The following is a 21,869-nucleotide window of genomic DNA, read 5'->3' as shown; positions in this document are numbered from 1 at the left end:
GTCATGACCGTAAATGTCCGTAAAATTCTATGCAAAAAAACAAATTTTTATCGAAATAAGCCCTAAGAGTCTCGAGCCAAGACCAAAAAATCTTTAAGAAATAAATTCGACAGAAATTTCATCGAAAAATCGAATTCTACTCAAGCCAATTTTAGAAAATCAAGGGAGTGGCCTGGGACAAGAGTCGTAAGTTTCATGAGCGACTGAATTTTTCCAAAGGAGCTACAGTGGTGTGAGGAGTTTCCGCACCTCTAAAGAGCGGGTAAAAGGGGTGCGCGTCATTAGCTACGGTTTGGGGGTTTGCGTCAATAGCTACGGTGCGTCAATAGCTACGGTTAAAAATGAGTCAAAGGGAGCAAGGGAATTGACAGACAGTTTAGGGTGGGCATCAACCTACCGGTCGGGTTAGGGTTAGGTCGGGTTTGCCGGTTATTTCGAAAATTACAAGAATCTGAAGCTATCTAGGTCGGTCGTAACGAGAGTGTGGTCGCTTTTCGCTTGCAAAAATTTGAATAAGTAACATAGTCGGACAATTTTTATTGAATCAAGGCTAAATATGGTATTTTTCGTATTGGTATCATTGTTTGTAAGCAAAAACGACCACAATCTCTTTCCGACCAACCTAGATAGATTCAAATTCTTGTAATTTTCGAAATAACCGGCAAACCCGACCTAGGTTGATGCCCACCCTAAACGTTCTGTCAATTCCCATGCTCCCTTTGACTCATTTTTAGCCGTAGCTATTGACGCACCGTAGCTATTGACGCAAACGTAGCTACTGACGTAAACCCCCAAACCGCAGCAGTTGACGCGCACCCGGTAAAGGTGCGGAAACGCAGCACTCACTTTGTCACTTCTAGAAGAAATATGCAGAAAAAGTGCGGCCTAGGGGTGCGGTAACGCACCACTCACAAATGGTGCGGAAACTTCTCACACCACTGTATGCTCAGCCGAAAGACTTCATAAAATTGCTTACTTAGCTCAGCATCAGCTGGTAAAAACCAGCTCTGCTCAGAGTGGATAAAAATTAATTTGAAGAGAGAAATAAGTGAATAATTTTCTCAAGTACGAGAGGGGGCCACAACTATAATGGGCAAATTCTTCCCGCGGCAGACAATTATTACGGGTTCAATATTCTTCCCTGGGCTCACTAAGTTAACGGGTTTCAGATTCTCGAAAAGAATTGAGCGCCCGTGGCAAACTTGCTCTTTGTTTTTCTAGAATTGTAATTTGGATTTTCTAGAAGTGCCAAAACAAAATCCAATTGGTTCGCCGATTTCAAGTTCAACTGAGTTCGCTCAATTCATTTTGAGAGTCTGAAACCCGTTAACTTAGTGAGCCCAGGGAAGAATATTGAACCCGTAATAATTGTCTGCCGCGGGAAGAATTTGCCCATTATAGTTGTGGCCCCCTCTCGTACTTGAGAAAATTATTCACTTATTTCTCTCTTCAAATTAATTTTTATCCACTCTGAGCAGAGCTGGTTTTTACCAGCTGATGCTGAGCTAAGTAAGCAATTTTATGAAGTCTTTCGGCTGAGCATACAGTGGTGTGAGAAGTTTCCGCACCATTTGTGAGTGGTGCGTTACCGCACCCCTAGGCCGCACTTTTTCTGCATATTTCTTCTAGAAGTGACAAAAGTGAGTGCTGCGTTTCCGCACCTTTTACCGGGTGCGCGTCAACTGCTGCGGTTTGGGGGTTTACGTCAGTAGCTACGTTTGCGTCAAAAGCTACGGTGCGTCAATAGCTACGGCTAAAAATGAGTCAAAGGGAGCATGGGAATTGACAGAACGTTTAGGGTGGGCATCAACCTAGGTCGGGTTTGCCGGTTATTTCGAAAATTACAAGAATTTGAATCTATCTAGGTTGGTCGGAAAGAGATTGTGGTCGTTTTTGCTTACAAACAATGATACCAATACGAAAAATACCATATTTAGCCTTGATTCAATAAAAATTGTCCGACTATGTTACTTATTCAAATTTTTGCAAGCGAAAAGCGACCACACTCTCGTTACGACCGACCTAGATAGCTTCAGATTCTTGTAATTTTCGAAATAACCGGCAAACCCGACCTAACCCTAACCCGACCGGTAGGTTGATGCCCACCCTAAACTGTCTGTCAATTCCCTTGCTCCCTTTGACTCATTTTTAACCGTAGCTATTGACGCACCGTAGCTATTGACGCAAACCCCCAAACCGTAGCTAATGACGCGCACCCCTTTACCCGCTCTTTAGAGGTGCGGAAACTCCTCACACCACTGTAGCTCCTTTGGAAAAATTCAGTCGCTCATGAAACTTACGACTCTTGTCCCAGGCCACTCCCTTGATTTTCTAAAATTGGCTTGAGTAGAATTCGATTTTTCGATGAAATTTCTGTCGAATTTATTTCTTAAAGATTTTTTGGTCTTGGCTCGAGACTCTTAGGGCTTATTTCGATAAAAATTTGTTTTTTTGCATAGAATTTTACGGACATTTACGGTCATGACCAGACTTTTTCTTACAAAAATATGGCCGGATTTTACTGACAGGAACGGACTAAAACGGACATGTCCGGGACAAGACCGGATAAAAATCCGTTTTTCGATCCGGACACGGACGGATAAGACTTTTAGATTTTACCACAAATTTAGAACCCTGATCAAGGAGAAAAGGGTGGAGATATGATTACTTATCATTGATTATCCAAAAAATTTTTTTCGATTACTTGCCAAGTGAGCTTATGAAGTTCAAACATAAAATCAACAAAGCAGTTTCAGCCGATTCGGAATTTTTGGCCTCTTTTTAAATAAATAGGCCTCATTTTAAAAAGGCTTCATTTTAAAAGGCCTCATTTTAAACTGTTTTAAAATGAAGCCTTTTAAGATGAGGCCTTTTAAAATGAGGCCTTTTAAAATGAGGCCAACTCCTTCGAGACCACTGCAAAGACCACCCATTGCAGAAGAAGACGGCTTTGGCGCTTCAGTCGAGCCATGTTGCTTATTCTTTGCTTGAGAGAGAGAAATAAGCCTCATTAAATTATCTTCTTTTTTACCTGTATAATCCTCTTCAATCGGAATTTTTATAATAGAAGACGATGGATAATTTTGGGCTGCTTGGTTTCCCGAAACTGACATTTTTCAAACTGATACTGTTTTCTGCTTTTGACAAAACTAGTTGTCAAAAAATGATTCTAGAATAACAGGTGCTAAGGGTGATTTTATTGACTGCATGAAATCATGGAGGAATAGCCCATGATCAATTAATTTCAATTGTGCTTGTTTTAACTCGCCTTGAGATTTTTATTGCAGAAGAAAGTAAGGAAAATAAAATAAAGAAAAAGTTCAAGCAAGAGGATTGGTAATGCCGCCGATAGTGGCTTCATTTCTCTTCGTGTAGAAAAAGAATCCTCCAGCAACAGCGGCAATGACAAAGACGGTGACGCCGACAGCAGCGCCTGCGGCCATGCCGACGTCGACCGGAGGCTTTGGTTGGAAACAGTTGTTGCCCATGCCCGAGTCGATTGTTGGGTCGAAACAGCATCCGAATTCCAACATGCACTCTGTCTCCGAAATGCCGACGAATCCACAAGACTTGATTTTGCTCGAAATCGCGGCAGTGCAAAATTCAGTCGGAGCGACCTTTTTGCAGAGGAACGGTTTCGATTCCCGACACGGCGAGTCCTTCCAAGTGCCAATCTCATCCATCGCCACGCAATCTTCCGGCTCTTGCCAATCATTCGGCTCCCCATTTTCCCAGTTAAAATAGCTGGCGCCTGTTCCATCGTCCCACTGCCAGCCGAAAGCGCCTTTGTACTGCATTCCGATCCACATCGAGTTTTCGGCGTGGGCAGTTTTCGTGAACTGGTCTTTTATGATTCTGTTGTAGCCGGAGGAGTGGATGCTGCCGAGATTGCCGCCTTGGATTTTGCATTGCATGGCGGCTTGTGAATACGGCTGCGCCTCCTCGTAGATTCTCGTGCAGTGGTGGCCGAGGAGGCTCCAACCATCGGGGCATTCCTGAGGCTTCCCGAGCTTTGCATCGATGTCTTCGTATGAGTTGAGCGGGACCTCGTAGAACTCGCTTTTGCAAATGAACGCTTTTGCTCGGAGCAGCCGGAGGTCTTGTACATTTTCGTCTCCGAGTCCAAAACGCGCAGGGCTGATTTCCAGAGTCGCCAGCCCAATCTTGACGCGTCAGTGGCACTCCATCGATCCATTCGAATCTGTCGCTTCCTTGCCGATCACTTAAAAGAGGAATTCCAAAAATCAAACTTCTTGTGCTTACTTTTTCTTGAGACCGATCCAGATACCGTCTGGCAGATCTGTTGGCTTTCGCTGCGGGAGTTGATCGTCCCGGAAGAAGGATTTGGCAAACTCGACTTCGTACTCGTCCCACATTGTGATCAAATAGGTTGCTTTTGCTGCCGACTCGCCATTTTCCGAACAATATTTGTTTGCATCATCGAAGGGTTTTCGATCAGTAAATAGCTGAAAACAACAATGATTGAATCAAGAAATGATAAAGAAACAAAAACCTTGTAGCAAGCAGAATGGTAAGGAATCCAACCGGGACCGCATTTCACATCGGGCAGCGAAATCCAAGTCGGGTACTGCGACTGATAGCTAGAACTCTGTTCGTGCGAGCAAACCCACGGGTGGGGATCGCCATAATTGCCAGCGGTTGCGTAAGTGCCGCAGTAGACGTTGTTCCATTGACCAACTCGGAAAGCATCGTGGAAATTTGCGTCGTTTCGCCAGGACATGACGACGCATTTGTCTTGGGTACTTTGGGCGTGATTGGGCTTGCCGGGCACCCAGTTGTCGTATTTGAGGCGGTCTTCGTTGATCAGACTAGCAAGAATATTCGATTAGGGGTCAAAGAGGAGAGCTAAAACCTGAAGTAATAATCATAATAAGCATGATTGTAAACTCCGATAAACGGATCCGCCCCGAAAAACCACGGCCCAAGTAGCGATGCGACCAGAGAATTGTGCTCTGCTGTCGGAAGCATGGCCAAATCAGCTCCTTCCCAGTCCTCGTTGCATTTTGCTCGCGCATCATTCCACTTCAAAAATCCAGCTGGGTCGAAACCTGATCCGCCATCGACCCGAAAACCGTCGAATTTGTAGCAGTAGCCGCCGAAGGGGTACCAGCCGGGTTTGCAACCTCCTTTGGCGGGTAGACCATTGTCTGGCTCTGGATCCCAAGGTTGTTTTCCATCGACTTCGAATTGGCACAGATCTGAGTAGATTCCCGTGCAGGTTATGTCTATCCAAGTTCCGTTGTAAACAGCGCCGTTGCTCGAATAACTAGAATTTTTATTTAGCGAAGATTTCAAGAACGACTTACTAGATTCTGGCGCAATCGTAGTAGTAGGTATTTGGCTCGGTTCCGTACCAATTGGTGTAAGTAATTGGACTCCCGTCGGACCAGTACCACTCGCAGTTTTGGCATGTTTTTCGAAGCCCGATTCGGGGATAGTAGTAGACGTTTGCTCCGTCCATGAGTCCGATGAGGTACTGTCTGATGACTTCATTTTCTTCAGGCGATCTGATTGACAGCATATTTCCTCCCTCGACTTCCGTTCCGTTGATTGTAAATTTTAGCGCAGAGCAAAAAGCGTTCGACTCCGGCCATTCTCCCTCGTTTTCATCAAATACGCGCACTTTTTCGACTGTCCATTGGTTCCATCGTTGACCAAAACGCCGCAATTCAATTTCGTCTCGTAAGAAGTTCCGGTCGGGTTCGGGCAGTTCTCATTATCGCATGTTATCTGGGCCCAGCCGAGACGGAGAAAAGCTGATGCTAACCAAAAGGAAAGCATCTCGAAGAAATCTCTTGCGAATTAGCCGGCAGAATGAAAAATAGTGTGAAGAAAAGTTTTGCAATTTTTTTATTTTCGCACTGAGGAATGAGAAAAATGCTTGTGAAGTTGATTTTATATGTGAAGATTTATTTACCTCGCGAGAAGTTGAGAAATTCGCGAGATAATTCCAGACGTAGAATATTTTTCAAAGCACTTCAAATTTACTTTGTCTTAATAAAAAAATATCATGAAAAAATCAGTCGAAACTCCATATTTCACGAATATTGATAATTATGGGTTTTGGATCGAATTTAACAAATTTTTCATACAAGACTACTTCATTTTTAAAAACCATAAATCAGTCGAATTTTTTGTAATCTGGGAAGCATTTTTCGTCGCAAATTTTGAAAAATGATTAATAGGCTGATGTAGTAGACGATTGCTTTGACAACCTTATCTACCTAGTAGATTCTAGTTTCCTAAACTCTTGAGGATAAATTTTGCAGAGGGTGATTTTATTGACTGCATGAAATCATGGAGGAATATTTACATAAAGAAGCGAGTTTTACAGATTTTGACCTATTTTGGCGGCGGAAGAAATCTTCTTGTTTCGCTGGTGGAGCATTGTTTTTACACTCAGACCTGAAAATAGAATATTCAAACTACAGTCATTCTTGAAAGAAACTTACTCTTCATCAGTTGAGTCGCAAATGACAGCTCGGCAAGCAAGGCGAAGAACAGAAGCGGCAAAAGTGTCGGAGACAAATTCAAAGACTCGATAAGAGAGTCTTCTTTCCCACTTTTTGAAAGGTTTTCAATTTTCCCGCGAGAGTGAATAGAATGACGCAAGGCGATAAGATTATTAGGATGGAATTATAATTTCATTTCCGGGATTTAAAAGGGGCGTAATAGAATGCCGTCGAGCTGATGGCGCGTCTTTGTCTCTTGCGTGAGCATGAAATCGGTGATTAATGATCCGCTCGGTTGAAAGCGACTGAAACCGAGTCGGCCGAAATTTGCGGCTTTGCGTGCCACGCGTGAGACAGCGGAATACAGTGATTCCGTAACCACTTCGCTTTATTCAATTGACAAAAAGATGCCCTGGTTTTTGTCGCCTTATTTTCAAGAAAGTCGCCGAATGTCGCAAATGTCGTTAAACGACGTAAATATATCTATTGACAAAAGCGATATTCAACGACATTCAGCGACATTCCGCGACATCAAGTGATTTTCCACGACATCTGGAAATATCTTTATTTCACCAAATGTCGCCAAATGTCACCAAATGTCGCCAAATATCGCCAAATGTCACAAAATGTCGCTTAATGTCGACTTGGTTTGATCGATTTTTTATTGACATAATCATCAATTTTGGCGACATTCGACGACATTAAGCGACATCAAATGAGTTTTCGCGACATCTGGAGATATTGAGCGACTTGTTGCGACATGCGGCAACAAAATTATGGTTTTTGAATTTAATTTTGAAACCTTTTCCTGAGATTCTCCATCAAACAAGCTGGCCTTAACAATTTGATCCGGACATCCGGGATAATCCACCACCCCAAAGCTATCATTTTCCCCCTCCCCGTAAACTGTACAATTTGACAACCCGAGTTCTATCCCCTGAATCTTCTGATCCAGCGAAATCTCAACATTCGCATAGTCCCCTACTGTAAGAGCAATTTGCGGGTCTAGAATTTGTTCAAATTTTCTGTCGAAATATTCCAAATTGACGGTGAAGAAAGCGTTTCCAATGGCTTTTGCTGGGGCTGATCGGCGGAGACGCGATTTCGAATCGTCGATAACTTATTCACAGATGGAAATTTATGGTAAACTTGGAAATGACAGCTTCCAGACGTGGCCAGGAATTTTTTGCGGGGAGGGAAGGGTGGGGGTTCTAAAAGAAAGAGGATGACACCGGCGAGGTTAACCGGGTTTCGAATAGAAATTGCCTAAAATAGAGCTTCAAAAGCGCAAGATTTTAAAATTTGATCATTTTTTAGTAATTTTAGTAGTCGACAAATCAGATTTTAGACAAATTAATATGCGAAAAATCAAGTTTTTGTGCCACTTTTTGAATCGCGAAACTCACCCAAAAATACCAAAAAAGGCACAACCAAAAAATGATACTAGGGTTTTGATTGGCTGGTAGGTCAAACAGAGCAATCTTATTGGCTATCGAAAATGCACTTTCACTTTTTATTAAATCAAAAAATTTTTAAAAATCATTTTTTCGTTATTTTTGGGAGCGTTTATTCCGTTATTTTGAAATTTTCATCTGTCCTGATTGAATGGCCACATCTTCGCTCATCAAAAACTCGCATTGAACAGGCAAAACATGCTCTTCACCAAAAAATATCCTGTTTTGGACAATGACTCTGTCAGATAAAAACTCAGGTTTCGCGCATTTCGAGAAATCAACCCAGATTTCATTCGAATCAGGATTTCTCGAATAATGGGATTCGTGGCAGCTGAAATTAGAGGATTGAAATCAAGGAGGAAAATAATTGGATTACCCGTCAATAGAAGTTTCTGAAAGGTCGATTTCTTCGGAAAAGAGGATTTTTACGCCGTCTTTGAATGGCTTCAATTCCGGTCTTATTTTTAAAAAATTATTTTTAAAAATCATTTTTTTGCCATTTTCCTTGGTGACATTGAACATCAACAAGATGATTGGGCAGCTCGCACTCGTTCGTGGCTGCGTTTAAATGCCAAAATTCAGGACAATCTGAAGCAAATTAACTCAACAGCGAAAAACTCTAATTATTCCGCCTTTTCTCACATTTCTTTATTTTCCGAAAAATCTGCAAAAATTTGGGGCATTGAAGTTTTCCTCTTTATTTTTGCTGATAAGCATTTCTTGGGCTCAAAAATACTGAAATAGAATTTCTTAAGGGTGTCCTAAAGAATGGGATACAAAAACTAGACTTGAAATCTAAACTTCAATCTACATCTTTCAGAAAAATAACGGGGCTGTTCGTTTTTCTCCGCGATTACGGTTTTTATCTAATTTTTTTGAATTTTATTTTTTATTGAAATCAAAGAAAACATATCCTAATAAATGATTTATTCCATTTTTTCTGTTTATCTGAGGTCTTCAAAAATGATAACTAAATTTGAAAATGCCGAGTAAAGAAAACTTATAGGGCCCCTAAAGCATTTTTGATCTAACAAACCGGGAGGTGTCAAAAAGCGACAAAAATTCGACAAATTTTTTGTTGAAATTTTCAACCAATCACCAACCTTGATTTTGCATACTGGTCAATAAGAGGCTGAGTTGCCGCCCATGCAAAATTTGTCGGTTTTTGTCGGTTTCCTGACGACACCCCTAAAAACGTACCTTTTGAGTTTGGCAAGGCATGGACTGCCAAGAGACAGGAAAGATTCTTGACCATGAGACTGGAAAACTTCCTTCTCACTTTTCTTATTTTTCTTTTAATCTTAATTTTTCTCAAGACAAACTGCTGCTAAAATTGCTCAGCCTGTTTCTTCCCTTTTTCTCTCAGCTTTTCAAAAGATATTTTTCGAAAAATTATCTTTTGATTTTAAATTTTTAAATTCAAGTTTTTCATGAAATCGTTGAAACCGGCGGTGGCAGGCGCCTGACCGCCACGTGCGGCGGCGAGTTTTTGCGCAGCGAGGCTTTCCGAATCTTTTTGCAAACCTCAGTCCACCGAAGAATATCAATGACGCAACTTTTTGCAGGCGAGGAAATCGAGGCTTTTAGAGGTCATTTCCTGTCATGAGATTCATAGATTCATGATGTTAAAAGAAATTTGAAAATTATGAAGAAAAACGATCATTCTTCCTGATTTTTTAAAAATTATGACGAGGATACCCTTATTTCCGAATAAAATATAGATCAGCAATTAAAAGAAATAATACAGTATAACTTGCACTGTAAAGATTATACTGTATTATTTCCTTTAATTTCTTATATTTTATTTTATTTTTCGGAAATAAGGGTGTCCTTGTCATAATTTTATATAAAAAATCAGAAAGAATGATCGTTTTTCTCAAAAATTTTATTTCAAACTACTTTTAACATCATGAGTCTATGTATCTCATGACTGGAAATGAACTTAAATTAATAAATAAATATTGATTATATAATTTATATAGAAATAATATAAAAACTGAATTAACACTGAAGTTTACAAAATACTAATTCAGTTTTTATTTTACTCTTATCAATAAAATATCTGAATATTAATTTTAAAACAACTATATTTTTTAGCATTTTCATATTAATTTTTAATTATTTAAAATTAATTCTTTCTCCTTATGTTTTCGTCTTTAAAATCAGAGTATGAATCAATAATGAGTTTATTTTCTTAGAATGATAAGCTTTTTTCAACGGTTCTTAATTTTTTAGAGCGATGGCTTATTTTTTCGAAAGGTAACGGGTGAAAATCTGCGATAACCTCATCAATCCGAATAATTGGATTTCGAGAATTGGAAGGTTTTGGAAGAAGAAAAGCTGAAGATCGATTTCAAGAAAAAAGGGTGGCGACCGCCGGGTCATGTCGCTAACGTCACAAATTTCACGGAAAATCAGCCCTTTCTCCCCGCTGACTCTTTTTGGTAATAATCACCTGCCCAATTATCAATTCGCATGAATGAATTTTAATTTGAGAAATTTTTTCGATTTGATGGATAAGAAAAATCAATGAATAACGAGCTTTGAAGAAAAAAAACAGAATTCGCTTTTACGATAATTTTTGGACAGACCATAATTTTTGGAAAAAATGGACAAATTGGGCTTTTATTTTCGATCAGGAGGCCGAGACATCTAAGATATTCTCTTTTTGTATAGGCGGATGAGTATCCTCATAAGTCATGCCAAATAAAATCATTATAATTGAGATTTATAATTTTTAATCAAAAGTGCACATGATGAATGTAATTTTACATATTCTTCGGAACAGGTCCATTTTCTCTCTTCTCCTTGATCGCAGTCGCGTAAAATTCAAAAACATCAAGAGTTTTTTCAATTTCAGCTTGAAAGCCCTCAGCTCCCTGTCCGACTAGAGCTCCGTTCTCGTCGATTTCTTCGTGAACAAACGGAATCGACATTGGTTTGGTGACAGGAATGAGTCCGATCTCGCAAAAAGTCTGGCGGAGGGAGTGCGGGACGATGTTTCCGCCAAAACGGCCCATGGAATAGCTGATGATGGCGGCAGATTTCCACCACCAAATTGGAGGAGGGAGAAGATCGATGAACTTTTTCAACGCGGGGGGAATGCTGAAAACGGTTAGAAAAAAGTCAAAAAATGTCTTCTACTTCAAGTTGTATTCTGGCGTCACAAAGATGAAGCAGTCGAGTTCTTTCACTTTCGCTTCCGCTTTCTTGAGATCCGCTGGTGCGAGCGACGAGTCCGCCATGAAATGAATGGGTTGTCTGATCCCCGACAAGTTGTAATCTTCCAAGTCGATTACCTTTTTTCTTCATTTTTATCAAATTCTAGCTCTTTTTTACCTCAATCAACGCCGATTCTCCAAACTTCTTTTTCGCCTCGGATTCGACCCAATCAGCGACTCGGGCATTCATGCGGCCCTCTCGGACAGAGCCCATGATAATTCCGATCTTGAGTTGTACCATCGAAAAAATACTCTTTTCAAAGTGGGATTTGGAGCTTTTTACTTCCGCATATATACGTTTCAAACAGGAAGTAAATTGGAATTTTTCCCAATTCAACATTTTTTTTCATAGCCGAATTGACTCTAAATTAGGGCTCGCCATGAAATTTTGAAGTCGCGAACGAGTATGTTTTTCGGATTCCCCATGTCCTAAAACCCAAAACTAGTAGCTTATTCAAAAGAGCATAAAAAGTTATGCTCGAAAAATTCAAAAAATATTGAAATTTCCGGAGAAATGACGTCATGGCACGTGATCGAAGTCTCAAAAACAGGATTTTGGGCCTAGCTCTAGAATTTTTTCCCCAAGGCTTACGCCTGACAGAGACATATCATTCGAATCAGGAAAGAACGGGGATCATTTTAAGGTGCAATTCGTAGGGGAGAATAGACATCGACTTTTTTTTGGCGAGCCCTACTCTAAATCGCTTGATTTAAGGATATAGCCGTTCTCAAGGCACTTTCGTAGCGTCGAAATGGAGCGATAAAATTTTTTCATTTCAAGACAGGTCCTACCTAAAATTATGTTTAGAATTCGATTCTGATGTTTTTTAAAATTTTTTTCAAAGAAAATTTCTCTCTGGAGCGATTTGAAATCTTACGATCATTTTTTCTCGAAATTTTTCAATTAAATTGCTAAAACTAAACCGTGTTTTATTATAAATAACTGCTAATCAAGCTTCTTAGGGCCTCTAAATTTCAAAACCCGAGCAAATTTTCATTCTAGCGTCTTCTTCTTTTTGGCTTTTCTTTTTCATAAATGCTGCGTTCAGGGCGCTCGGCCAATCAGCGCGCTCTTTCACATGCGCGCCTCACCGCGCGATGGAGGAGGGCGCCCAGCGCAGCAAACCAGAGCGCTGTCTGACGCTTCGGCTTACTCAAGTGAGCCTCATAAAAATGGCTCTAGAACCATAAATAATTTGAATCTATTAAACTTAAAGCCCTAGGAATGTAGAGAAAGGTCCAAATTTTTAATTTATCAAAAAAACTCGACCGATTTAATGGAAAATTCTCGAGAAAAAGTGATCGTAAGATTTAAAATTGCTCTAGAGAGAAATTTTTCCATTAAAAAATTATAAAGAACACTAGAATCGGGTTTCTTAGGCAATTTTAGGTAGGGTTCCTTTTGAAATGAAAAAAATTTATCGTCCCCTTTTGGCGCTACGAAAGTGCCTTGAGAACGGCTATATGATATAGCCTATATCCTTAAGTCATCATAAACGAACGGCGCCTTATTGACCTCCTCATTACACGGTTGCTTCAATCAATGATCGATGGAACGAAAAAATAAGATAATAATTTATTTTCGAGGTAATTTTTAAAATGCTATTGTCGCAACTCGCGTTTTTTGTACAGTATCAAAAGAGAAGAATTATTAATAAAACACTGCTAAGGTAAGTGAATGATGATGATGAAGGACCTTCCTTCTTTTTGTCCTTCTTGGGCTTCTTGGTCTTTTCTGTACTCGTTGTTGTTGGCTGATTTGTGGTTGTTGCTTCGCCTGAAAATTTTGGTCGAAAACGAGGACGAAAATGCTAGGCTTACCTTCTGGTTTGAAAAAATCAGGAGCTTCGGTTGCTTTCGGTGGCATTGTCGGCCTTGTTGTAGCTTTTGTTGACTGAGAATTGACGGCTAGTTGTTCTAGTGGACCAACATGGGTAGCTGGAGTCGGGGCTGCGAGCTCAACTGGTGCTGGTGTTTGTTTTGGCTGCGGAAGAATATTCTCAAAGGCATTTTGTGGAATGGACATTTTCGTCGTCGTTGTTGATTTTGTCGTGATAGCTGGTTGTTTTGTTGTTTGAACTGGTGCTTTCGTTGTTGTCTTTGTTGTCGGCTTTGTTGTGGCGATTTTTGGAGGTGCTGGAGTAGTTTGTTTAGGGCGACCGGGCAGAGCTTTTGCTTCGCCGGTGAAGGGAACGCCGATGATTCGCTGCGGCTCTTTTGGTTCAAAGAACACTTTCTGAACCTAAAACGAGTTTTAAAATCATCAAAATAAGGAAAATCAAACCGTGTCGGGGATGAGTCTCGCTCTTTCGACTTCGGTGAAATCATCTTCTCCAATTTTCACGCAAGTGGCTCTGCCGGCCATGTATCCTCCCGGACTGCATTTCGAAAACTGCGGTCCATCCCTTCTGTACCCCGGCAAGCAGCGCAGCTCGCAAAGGGAATCGAGCGGCAAATAGTCGAGTGTTTCGGGATGATTGCAGGCGAAAAACTCGGCGTTGGGAGGCATCATTTGAAGATCGCATCGAGAAATTCGGCAAACTGGCATCAAGTTGAAAACATCGGGGTTTTTCTTTGATCCGTTTGGCATTTCTCCTGGGACGGCTGGCAATTCGTTCAGGATTGCTTCTCCTGTTTTGATGCTGAAAATTGCTGTTCAAAAATGTCCGGTTTCTTTGACCTCTTTACCTGTGCCATCCTCTCCGTCCGCAGTAAATTTTCCCGTGTTCGATTGGATCAGCCATTTCTCTCCAATTGTTGCATCGGAGTTTGCATTCAGTTCCTTGCGGAAACTCCTGGTTAATGTTTGTCATGTTGAAGTTCTAGGAAAAAATTGAGATAAATGAGAAAAACAAGGTTCTGACCGTGTCGGTTTTTGGATTCTTGCAGCGCCATTTTCCGGTGATAATGTCTTTGTAGTTGAATTTCTTGTATGGTTTGACTGGATAGCGACATTTGGTGTTTGAATCGGTCGGGCAATCGTTTCCGTCCATCATGATGTCGTCAATGGCAATGTCTGAAGAGAAGGAATCAAGGAGGAATATCTCCGAGGAACAAACCTGAGTAGGAAGGACCCCCAGAAATGAATGTCATCTCAATGGCGACATTTTCTTCCCAGAGCGGCCCGGTGAACCTCTGGTACGTCCAATCGTCGCCTTTCTTGCAACCCTGTCCCCAGCAATTTGCGTTCTGAATATGGAAAATTAGATTTCCATACCGTCTTTTCCATGACTCACCTGCTCTCCGTTCACATCGCCGAGAACTTTTGAAGATTTTGGATTTCCTTGGCGATCGTAGTAAAGAGCTTTGACTTCGACTTTTCCCATTTTGTCGCCTTTCATTGTCGCCCAGAAGGTAAAGCAGAAGGTGGTTTCTTTCTGTTTGGTTCTGATCGAGATAATGGGAGTTTTGATGGTTCTTTTGTCGCCTTGTTTGGTTCCGGTGCTTTCGTAGAGAAGATATTGACCGCGTGGGGATTTCAAAGAATGGTCAAATGTCGCGCCTGAAAATTGATTTTTATGTTTGAAAGATTCGAATCGACAAGAAAAAACTGCGACAATTTTCTCCGAAATTTTTGGTAGAATATTGAACCAATCAGATATAAGCATTTTGCCTGAAAACCAATCTTGAACCGACAAAAAAAAATCGACAAAATTTGCGTGGGCGGCTATTTATAAGCCGGCTTGCTGAATTAAGGCTACTGATTGGTTGAAAATTTCCACGCAAATTTGTCGAAATTTTTTGTCCCTTCCTGGTACCTTCCAAAATTGTCGCCGCTAATTTTTTTGTCGCAATTTTTAGTCGATTCTAATCGCCACCCCCAATTTTTCGTCTCGAATCTTATCATATTCTTTACCTGTTCTTACAGTGCCAGATCTGCCGCTAATTAACGAAAGACTATTTGCATCAAACGGCGCAAACTGCAATTTCTCCTCCTCCTCTCCCTCATTCGCCGAATACTCCATCCCGCACCAGCCATCTTCAAAGTTGCAATTGAAAATCTTCTTGAACTCAATCGGCTCAACATTGTATTGGACAGCAAAGCCGACTCCGGTGTCGGAACCGTCGGTTTTGAAGCGAAGTCGAAGAGTGCCGCTTTTGGATATGATTTTTCCCGGAGTATTGCGGCCGCAGAATCGGTTGCCGCCGATGATATTTGATGAGTCACTGTCGAGGACTTCGAGGAAGTCGAAAGGGCACGCGGGTGGGCCGGGTTCCATGTCCATGTATAGAAAAGAAAGCTAGAAAAGAGATTTTATTTTTTTTCTAATTTGTTTGTAATTTTTTGAATTTTAGGAATTTTTTGCTTATTTTCGATTTTTTTTTGTAAATTTTCGATTTTTTTTTTTGAAATTTTTTGCATTTTTTTAATGAAAATTTTCGTTTTATCTTGAAATTTTTCGCGAAAATCATTTGATAAAAGGCTGAACTAGATAAAAAAAAAGATAAAAATAAATTCTTCAAAAAGAGGGCTATTTCTGGCTCATCAAATCATACCTCGAGAACAGAGCTATTTCCAGCCTTGACGACGTAGGAGCAATCCGTATTGTTTGGATAAAATCCGGCTTCGAAGCCCGGCGATGCGAGTTTCCCATTCCCGGAGATGACGAAGGACAGGTCGATTTCTTCGTTACAGGAACCAGTTATTCCCTCAGCTAAAAAACAACTTATCAACAAGAAAAGCAGCCTGAGAAAGAGCATTTCCGGGTCAAATAATTTTCAACATTCCGCCGCTGGGGACAAATTGCTTGTTACTTACGAATCCTGAGCTTTGGGTTCGCTGCGCCAGTAAATGCATATTTGTATCTTCGATTAAGCGGCAAGTCCATTCGGACAACACCAGGGTCTTCTGGTCGACTTTGATCGGCAGCATTTCCGAAGCCAGAAAAGCTTCGGAATTGGGCTGCGATGACTGTTTTTGGGAATCATTTTTTGGAAAAAAAAAGCAAGGAATTCTATCAAATCCGACAATTTTCGCAGCAAAGAGCAATTTTTATGATAAAAAAATTTTTCTTAATAAAAACTCTCCTTATTTTTATTTTTCTGGTTAATTTTTACAAGAAAAAAAGCTCGAAAATCCGGTTTTACGCTGTGATCCATGGTTTTCAAGCGCTAAAACCGCTTATTTTCTTCCTTCAAACTTTTCGAATTAAGGCTCTTTCCCTCGAAAAAGGTCAATTTTCGCCCGGCTCCCGTTGCATTATATATTGAATTCCCTTCCTTGGAGCGTCGCAATTTGCACGAGCCTCATCTTCCGTCTTCAACCCTTTCTTTCTCTACCCTTTTTATTTTCGAGACTTCCACTTCTGAGAAATCAAAAAAGTGTTGATTTAGGAGAAAGAAAAGTTTTCATAACAAAGGGCCAATTTGTGTCAGATACGTTGTGCAGCATAGTGCGCGGTAGTGCGTTTTCATGAGCTGCAGAAATTGCCCAAGGGCGGAAAAGCGCGGTACGATTCGACCACGCTCAGACATTCTGGTACACCGCGCATTCAGAACCCGCTCAGAGCGCTTATCGCGCCGCTAGAATTCCGCTAGCGCTTTATTGAAAATGAATTTTCCGTTGAGCACTTTTTCGACTCGTTATTCGGGAGATCAGCGATTTGAATGGCAGATTCGAAGAATTTCATCTTTATCGATTCTTTTTCAGTCAAAAACAATTCAATAAGGTTTAATATATTTAGTTTGACTTCAAGAAAATCGATAGGAATCAAATTTCTCGGATCGAAATTTTTGAAAAATCGTAGAATTTTACTCGAAATCCGCTCAAGACGGTAACATACATGTAATCAGCTTGTTTTCTGTTCAACAAACTCGATTCTAGAACAAAAAAAAATACTTGAACAAAACAGCTGATTATGTTTGTTCCTGTCGAGATTTAGTTTCGTTTTAAAATTTAACGATTTATTGAATTTTCGATGAAGAAAACTCGACTCCCATCTATTTTCTTGAAGTCAAACTAGAAATAAAAAGCGTTTTAGAACCATTTTTGACTAAAAAAGAACCGATAAAAATGAAATTTTTCGAATCGAAAAAAGTACAAGCAAAAATTTTTTTTTTCGAAACTTAGCGTTTGCCACAAACTGAAGCTCTTTTTGTTCTAGAAACTTGATTCTAGATTTTGTCCCAAAAGAAAATTCGCTTCCATTTTTGGATGAAAATTGGGGTGATAAAACCAAACGCGGAAAAGCATGCGTCCTGAATGCTATGAAGAATTTTAAGATTGCGTGCTGAAAAAACCCAATAATAAGTCAAGAGATTTTTATTACATGAGTCGAAATTCTCCAAAAAGAGAGGGTCGGAGGTGGTGATGGAGACATGAAAGAGAACGCCAGCGATCGGGGACGCTCGTTTAAATTACCAAAGATTTTTGGTAATGCATTACCAAAAATTGGTAATCCATTACCAAATTTTTTTCAGAAATTCTGATTTTTTGTCCAAGAAATGAGTAAATCACTTCTAAACGTATCCTATCACACAGGCGCGGAGCGCACACAGGCTCTTTGACTAAACGAAATTGGCCTTTTTCGGGAAATTTGGTAATGCATTACCAAAAATTGGTAATGGATTACCAAAATTGGTAATGCATTACCAATTGGTAATTTAGGCGAGCGTTTCCCCCAGCGATATGGTTGTGAATGGTGAACAGCATGATTGAGCTGGCAAAGAGCGGCATGAGGCGTCACTCGCTGTCATCACTGATGCTGATTCTGAAATAACATGAAATAAAAACCCCCGAAAAAATCGCGGGATGAAAAATATGCAATTCTTACTGGGCGTTTTCGAGTCGCCTGATTTTTCCACGCAGCCGTTCGATCTCAGCTTGTTTCTCCTTCAGCTGCAATCGAAGAAGTCTTAAATCATTTTTATTTTTCAAGTCTTAAATTAAACATACTTGTTCTCATCAAAAACTTGTTGCAAAACCGGCAATGAGCCCTGAACCTGATCAAGAATGGCGAGGGCTTCATCACATCGTTGATCCAAAGTCATGACCTCAGTTTTAATCTCTCCTTCTTTTTCATTTTTTCTAGAAAAACATATTAAATCACTAGAATCCCTCACTGGAAAATCGACGACATAATCTCGCTCAAATTCTCTTTTAAACTGGGCAGTTACAAGTGTTCTTTCAAAAATAACTTTGCGAGCATCTCTCTCTTTATTTATAAAAAATTATGTCGGCGGGTTTTCGGTATTCGACTCTCGTATCATGATAAAAAATTTCCCCGCGGCGCAGCCATTTTAAAACAGTATTTTACAGATTTCTTTTAAGGGGAACTAGATCGAAAACAAATATTTTAGGGTTGAAAAAATCAGTCAGCGAAAATAAATAAAAAAATTGGCAAAAAAATCGGCTTGAAATTTTGACAAATCAGCTCGTAATGAAAAAATACACTTAATTTTTATTTATTATTCAGTAAGAGAATTAAATTTTTCATTATTGTCTTCTATGTCTTCGAAAGTCCGATTGCGTACGCCATCTTTTCCTCCTTTTTCAAGTCCCAATCTTGCCTCTCACTTGTCGCGAAAGCCCCGTAAAAGACAGCAGACACAAAGGCGAGAGCTCCATTAATGATCCAGACCGTATTCCAGGACGAAATGAGGTAAGGGTTTTCTCCGACGCATTTTTGGATGAAAATCGGGGTGATAAAACCAAACGCGGAAAAGCATGTGTCTTGGATGCCATGAAGAATACCTGAATATGGATTAGTGAAGACCTAAAAAAACCCGAATTGGACATAGCAGCCTAAGTAAAAAACCTGAGTCAGGGTGCTAAAAGAGTAAGGCGAAAAGCCGCGTAGCGGCTTTTTCTTTAAACGCTAGTTAAAATAATTCATAGAGTTGGTAACTTTGGCGAAGCCGCTTTGCGGCTTCGTTTTTGAAAAAAAGCCACTACGCGGCTTTTCATTTTACTCTTTTAGAACCCTGAATCAGGTTTTTTACTAAGGACCTGAGTCTCAGGTTGCCGAGCTTAGAGCCCAATATCTTTTAATTACCCGCATAGCTAGGCGACATATCAATCAAGGAGGGCAAAAACGAGGTCGTGGAAAACCCATTGAATCCCATTATCACGCACATAAGCGCAACGATCGCCCCGGAATCACAACCCATTGGCGAGATGACGAAAAAGCAAATGCCCGCAGGAACGAGTGCCAAAATCGCTGCTATTTTTCTTAAATTTGTGATGCTCAGAATGTTTTTCGATCGAGCGAAATCGAGGAGAGCTGACGAAACGAAAGTAACAACCAGGTAGCAAATGAAGGGAAGGGCGCTGAGAAAACCGTCGGCGAGGAGGTTGTAGTGGTGAACTTTCTAGAAGAGAAATTCTAGAGTGATTGAAAAGGTCTTTACCTGAAGGTATTCTGGTAGTTTGTCTGTTATCGTAAAGAAAATGATCGAATTCGCCAAATTTGCTATGCAAGCGACCCAGAAAACAAACGAAGAAAAAATCTTCTTGAACGGTATTTCCTTGATTTCGATTCTTGCGGAGGCCGTCGTATTCGCTTTGATGTACTCTTTTTCTTCAATTTGGCACCAGGGCATTTCTTCGGGTGTATTTCGAAAGTAAAGAATCCAAATTGATCCGAAAAGAACCCCAAAGCTCCCGAAAATGTAAAAAGCATAGGGCCAGCCGAGGCTTTCGCAAATCGCAGAAGTCAGGATATTCGACATGGAGACGCCGAAAATAGCAGCAGCATTGGAACCGCCAACGATGATTGTTCGCTCGTTTTCTGGAGCCCAGCGGCCCCACATCGATGTTTGCGGTGGAAACATTCCAGCTTGAAGCAGTCCCTGAAAAAATCTCAAAACGCAGAGCCACTCGAATCCCCAGCTAGCAAAAAGCTCATAAAAGATGCCCAAGAGGCCGGAAAGCAAAACGCTGCATCCAACCAAAAATCTTGCGCCGAGAACATCCGCGAACAAGCCTCCGATGCCGACAGAAAGGGTGTATCCGTAGAAAAAGACTTCGATGATCATGCTTTGTTGCTCCTCCGTCCAGTGGTATTTTGGCGAAGAATGGTTTTTGCCGAGAGGAAATTGCCCCTCGCTGATTGGAGAAAACAGGGAAGAATTGGAACAGCTGGAGGAATTTTGATGATGACGTTTCTGATCATCGACCATGTCTAGAATCGCCACGTCGATGGCGAAGCGAATCATGTATCCCGTGATATTCATAAAGATTGTCAAAATCATGATTCTAGAGAAAAATCTGTAATGAAAAAATTCGACCGAAATTTGTTACCTGTAACGCTGCAGCTTCCAAAATGGCAGCTCAAACATTGTACCCATTTTCTTCTCTTTATGATTTTTATTCTTTTGGATTCTTTATTCTTCTTCTGATTGTATTTTTGCTTGAAGTTTGTCTGTGCCACATAATGGAGTTTATGTGTGAAAACGGCATCTTACATAACAGATCTTAGTTTATTTGATAATTAAAACGTGGATGAAATTCTGGGCTCGGCAACCTGTGTGGTAAACCTTTTTAAAGAGGCTCTTTAAAAAGCTAACCGGGCTGAAAAATGTCGAAAGCAAAAAAGTCCGAATTTTCAAGTTAGACCGAAAAACAGCAAAGGTGAATTTTATTTTACTTTTTTATTAAAAAACTTAAAAAAATACTTCAAAAATTCAGTTGCGAGTAAATTTGAAAAGAAAAATGTTAAAAAATTATTTTCAGTGATTATTTGTTTTGCTGAATCGGATCGGTACAAATGTCAGTCATTTGATGAGTTTACAGTAGAAAGTAAAGAAGAAATGAATTTTGAACACAAGTATGGAGAATTGGCCTTGTACAATGGACGCTTGATTGCAATCGGAGGATGGTATGCAGGAGGAGCAGTTGAGGAATTGACGGAAAATGGATGGACACTTATAACTTATAACTTATAACTTATAAGTTATAAGTTATAGGTGTCCAAGTATCAGACAAGCAGTCGGCATACAAGCCGATTCTTGAAAACAAGTTTTTCTCAAAGCGGCCAGCTGGAGCGCTCTCGAGCAGAAAACGCTTGATTCTACCTCTGAGAAGCTTTGCCGCTTTACATTTTTCATGCTTGGACTTTCTACTAGCGATAAGGAATTTTAACTTGATCAAGTCTTCTGTCTGAGATAAATAATCTCATTCATCTTACAGTGGTGTGAGCCTCACACTGTGAGGAGTTTCCGCACCCTTTGTGAGTGCTGCGTTTCCGCACCCCTGACCCGCACTTTTTCTATTGTTTTCTTCTAGAAGTGGCAAAAATGAGTGCTGCGTTTCCGCGCCCTTTACCCGCTGTCTAGGGGTGCGGAAACTCCTCACACGAGTGTACATGTTACTTAAAAAATCCCTCAATGATACCCACATTCAGAATGTGACATTCTTCATATTTTTGGGAACCTGTTATTAATTATTTATAAAGACGTAGTCTACCGGTTATTTTTTTTGTTCGAATGAAGTTCAAAAAATCCCTTCCAGACACTCGTAGTCCCACTAGCTTTGTTGTCAGCGCTGGTAAAGGTGAAGCAGAGGAAGCGACACTCAAAAAGAGGAAGATCGGAGACTGCGCTGTCGAGGAAGTCGTGCCGAGGAGTCCCACAAACCGGCTTTTCACCTTTTCTATCTTCAGAATCGTTGTTTTTTTTCCAGAGAGCACTCGCCATGGCGATCGAAGAAGAAAACGAAAAGATAAGAACTGCACTTTTTCAAACAAAAGTCCGGGTAATTTCAAAAACGATGAATCAGATAA

At 40.5% G+C, this 21,869-nt stretch overlaps 4 protein-coding genes and 2 long non-coding RNA genes across 6 annotated transcripts; all 6 read right to left on the bottom strand.

The window, feature by feature from the left end:
- Positions 1-3,602: 3,602 nt before the first annotated feature.
- LOC145710984 (macrophage mannose receptor 1-like) lies at positions 3,603-5,867 on the bottom strand. Its single transcript, XM_081788700.1, has 5 exons — positions 5,328-5,867; positions 4,874-5,287; positions 4,514-4,829; positions 4,264-4,466; positions 3,603-4,222 (listed from the first exon to the last, which is right to left on the bottom strand). Exons 1-5 carry the CDS (start codon positions 5,540-5,542, stop codon positions 3,736-3,738), a joined length of 1,635 nt encoding a protein of 544 aa, XP_081644826.1. The 5' UTR covers positions 5,543-5,867; the 3' UTR covers positions 3,603-3,735.
- Positions 5,868-8,076: 2,209 nt separating this feature from the next.
- On the bottom strand, positions 8,077-9,320 carry LOC145711404 (uncharacterized). Its single transcript, XR_014135179.1, has 3 exons — positions 9,128-9,320; positions 8,304-8,515; positions 8,077-8,258 (listed from the first exon to the last, which is right to left on the bottom strand). It is a non-coding gene; the product is annotated as an uncharacterized LOC145711404 (long non-coding RNA).
- Positions 9,321-10,552: 1,232 nt separating this feature from the next.
- Positions 10,553-11,394, bottom strand: LOC145708188 (2-hydroxy-1,4-benzoquinone reductase-like). The gene is made up of 3 exons (XM_081785842.1): positions 11,267-11,394; positions 11,072-11,226; positions 10,553-11,032 (listed from the first exon to the last, which is right to left on the bottom strand). Exons 1-3 carry the CDS (start codon positions 11,387-11,389, stop codon positions 10,696-10,698), a joined length of 615 nt encoding a protein of 204 aa, XP_081641968.1. The 5' UTR covers positions 11,390-11,394; the 3' UTR covers positions 10,553-10,695.
- A 1,323-nt stretch (positions 11,395-12,717) lies between these two features.
- Positions 12,718-16,056, bottom strand: LOC145701915 (uncharacterized). Its single transcript, XM_081779130.1, has 10 exons — positions 15,908-16,056; positions 15,646-15,803; positions 15,005-15,389; positions 14,385-14,650; positions 14,208-14,337; positions 14,013-14,164; positions 13,837-13,970; positions 13,433-13,790; positions 12,970-13,390; positions 12,718-12,925 (listed from the first exon to the last, which is right to left on the bottom strand). The coding sequence occupies exons 1-10, from the start codon at positions 15,975-15,977 to the stop codon at positions 12,783-12,785; spliced, it is 2,217 nt and encodes a 738-aa protein (XP_081635256.1). The 5' UTR covers positions 15,978-16,056; the 3' UTR covers positions 12,718-12,782.
- A 1,339-nt stretch (positions 16,057-17,395) lies between these two features.
- LOC145711313 (uncharacterized) lies at positions 17,396-18,169 on the bottom strand. Its single transcript, XR_014135153.1, has 4 exons — positions 18,044-18,169; positions 17,922-18,002; positions 17,777-17,858; positions 17,396-17,487 (listed from the first exon to the last, which is right to left on the bottom strand). It is a non-coding gene; the product is annotated as an uncharacterized LOC145711313 (long non-coding RNA).
- A 424-nt stretch (positions 18,170-18,593) lies between these two features.
- On the bottom strand, positions 18,594-20,489 carry LOC145711724 (sialin-like). Its single transcript, XM_081789414.1, has 4 exons — positions 20,390-20,489; positions 19,498-20,344; positions 19,143-19,458; positions 18,594-18,841 (listed from the first exon to the last, which is right to left on the bottom strand). The coding sequence occupies exons 1-4, from the start codon at positions 20,434-20,436 to the stop codon at positions 18,594-18,596; spliced, it is 1,458 nt and encodes a 485-aa protein (XP_081645540.1). The 5' UTR covers positions 20,437-20,489.
- Positions 20,490-21,869: the final 1,380 nt, after the last annotated feature.

This window comes from Oikopleura dioica, chromosome 1 (assembly GCF_907165135.1).
Source record: "Oikopleura dioica chromosome 1, OKI2018_I68_1.0, whole genome shotgun sequence".
Taxonomy (NCBI): Eukaryota; Metazoa; Chordata; class Appendicularia; order Copelata; family Oikopleuridae; genus Oikopleura; species Oikopleura dioica.
This window is presented reverse-complemented; position numbering and strand designations above follow the sequence as displayed.

Bases quoted from the DNA above. Each gene is read 5' to 3' on its own strand.
- LOC145710984 (XM_081788700.1), bottom strand. From the start codon at position 5,542: ATGCTGTCAATCAGATCGCCTGAAGAAAATGAAGTCATCAGACAGTAC. The intron at 4,830-4,873 runs GTTTTAGCTCTC...TATTCTTGCTAG, and splicing joins TATTATGATTATTACTTCAG to TCTGATCAACGAAGACCGCC. The intron at 4,467-4,513 runs GTTTTTGTTTCT...TGTTGTTTTCAG, and splicing joins ACCATTCTGCTTGCTACAAG to CTATTTACTGATCGAAAACC.
- LOC145708188 (XM_081785842.1), bottom strand. From the start codon at position 11,389: ATGGTACAACTCAAGATCGGAATTATCATGGGCTCTGTCCGAGAGGGC. The intron at 11,227-11,266 runs GTAAAAAAGAGC...TGAAGAAAAAAG, and splicing joins GAGAATCGGCGTTGATTGAG to GTAATCGACTTGGAAGATTA. The intron at 11,033-11,071 runs GTAGAAGACATT...AACCGTTTTCAG, and splicing joins ACGCCAGAATACAACTTGAA to CATTCCCCCCGCGTTGAAAA.
- LOC145701915 (XM_081779130.1), bottom strand. From the start codon at position 15,977: ATGGACTTGCCGCTTAATCGAAGATACAAATATGCATTTACTGGCGCA. The intron at 14,165-14,207 runs GTTTGTTCCTCG...CCTTCTCTTCAG, and splicing joins TGGGGGTCCTTCCTACTCAG to ACATTGCCATTGACGACATC. The intron at 13,791-13,836 runs GTAAAGAGGTCA...AGCAATTTTCAG, and splicing joins GGACGGAGAGGATGGCACAG to CATCAAAACAGGAGAAGCAA.
- LOC145711724 (XM_081789414.1), bottom strand. From the start codon at position 20,436: ATGGGTACAATGTTTGAGCTGCCATTTTGGAAGCTGCAGCGTTACAG. The intron at 20,345-20,389 runs GTAACAAATTTC...ATTTTTCTCTAG, and splicing joins TGGAAGCTGCAGCGTTACAG to AATCATGATTTTGACAATCT. The intron at 18,842-19,142 runs GTAATTAAAAGA...ATCCATATTCAG, and splicing joins TATGTCGCCTAGCTATGCGG to GTATTCTTCATGGCATCCAA.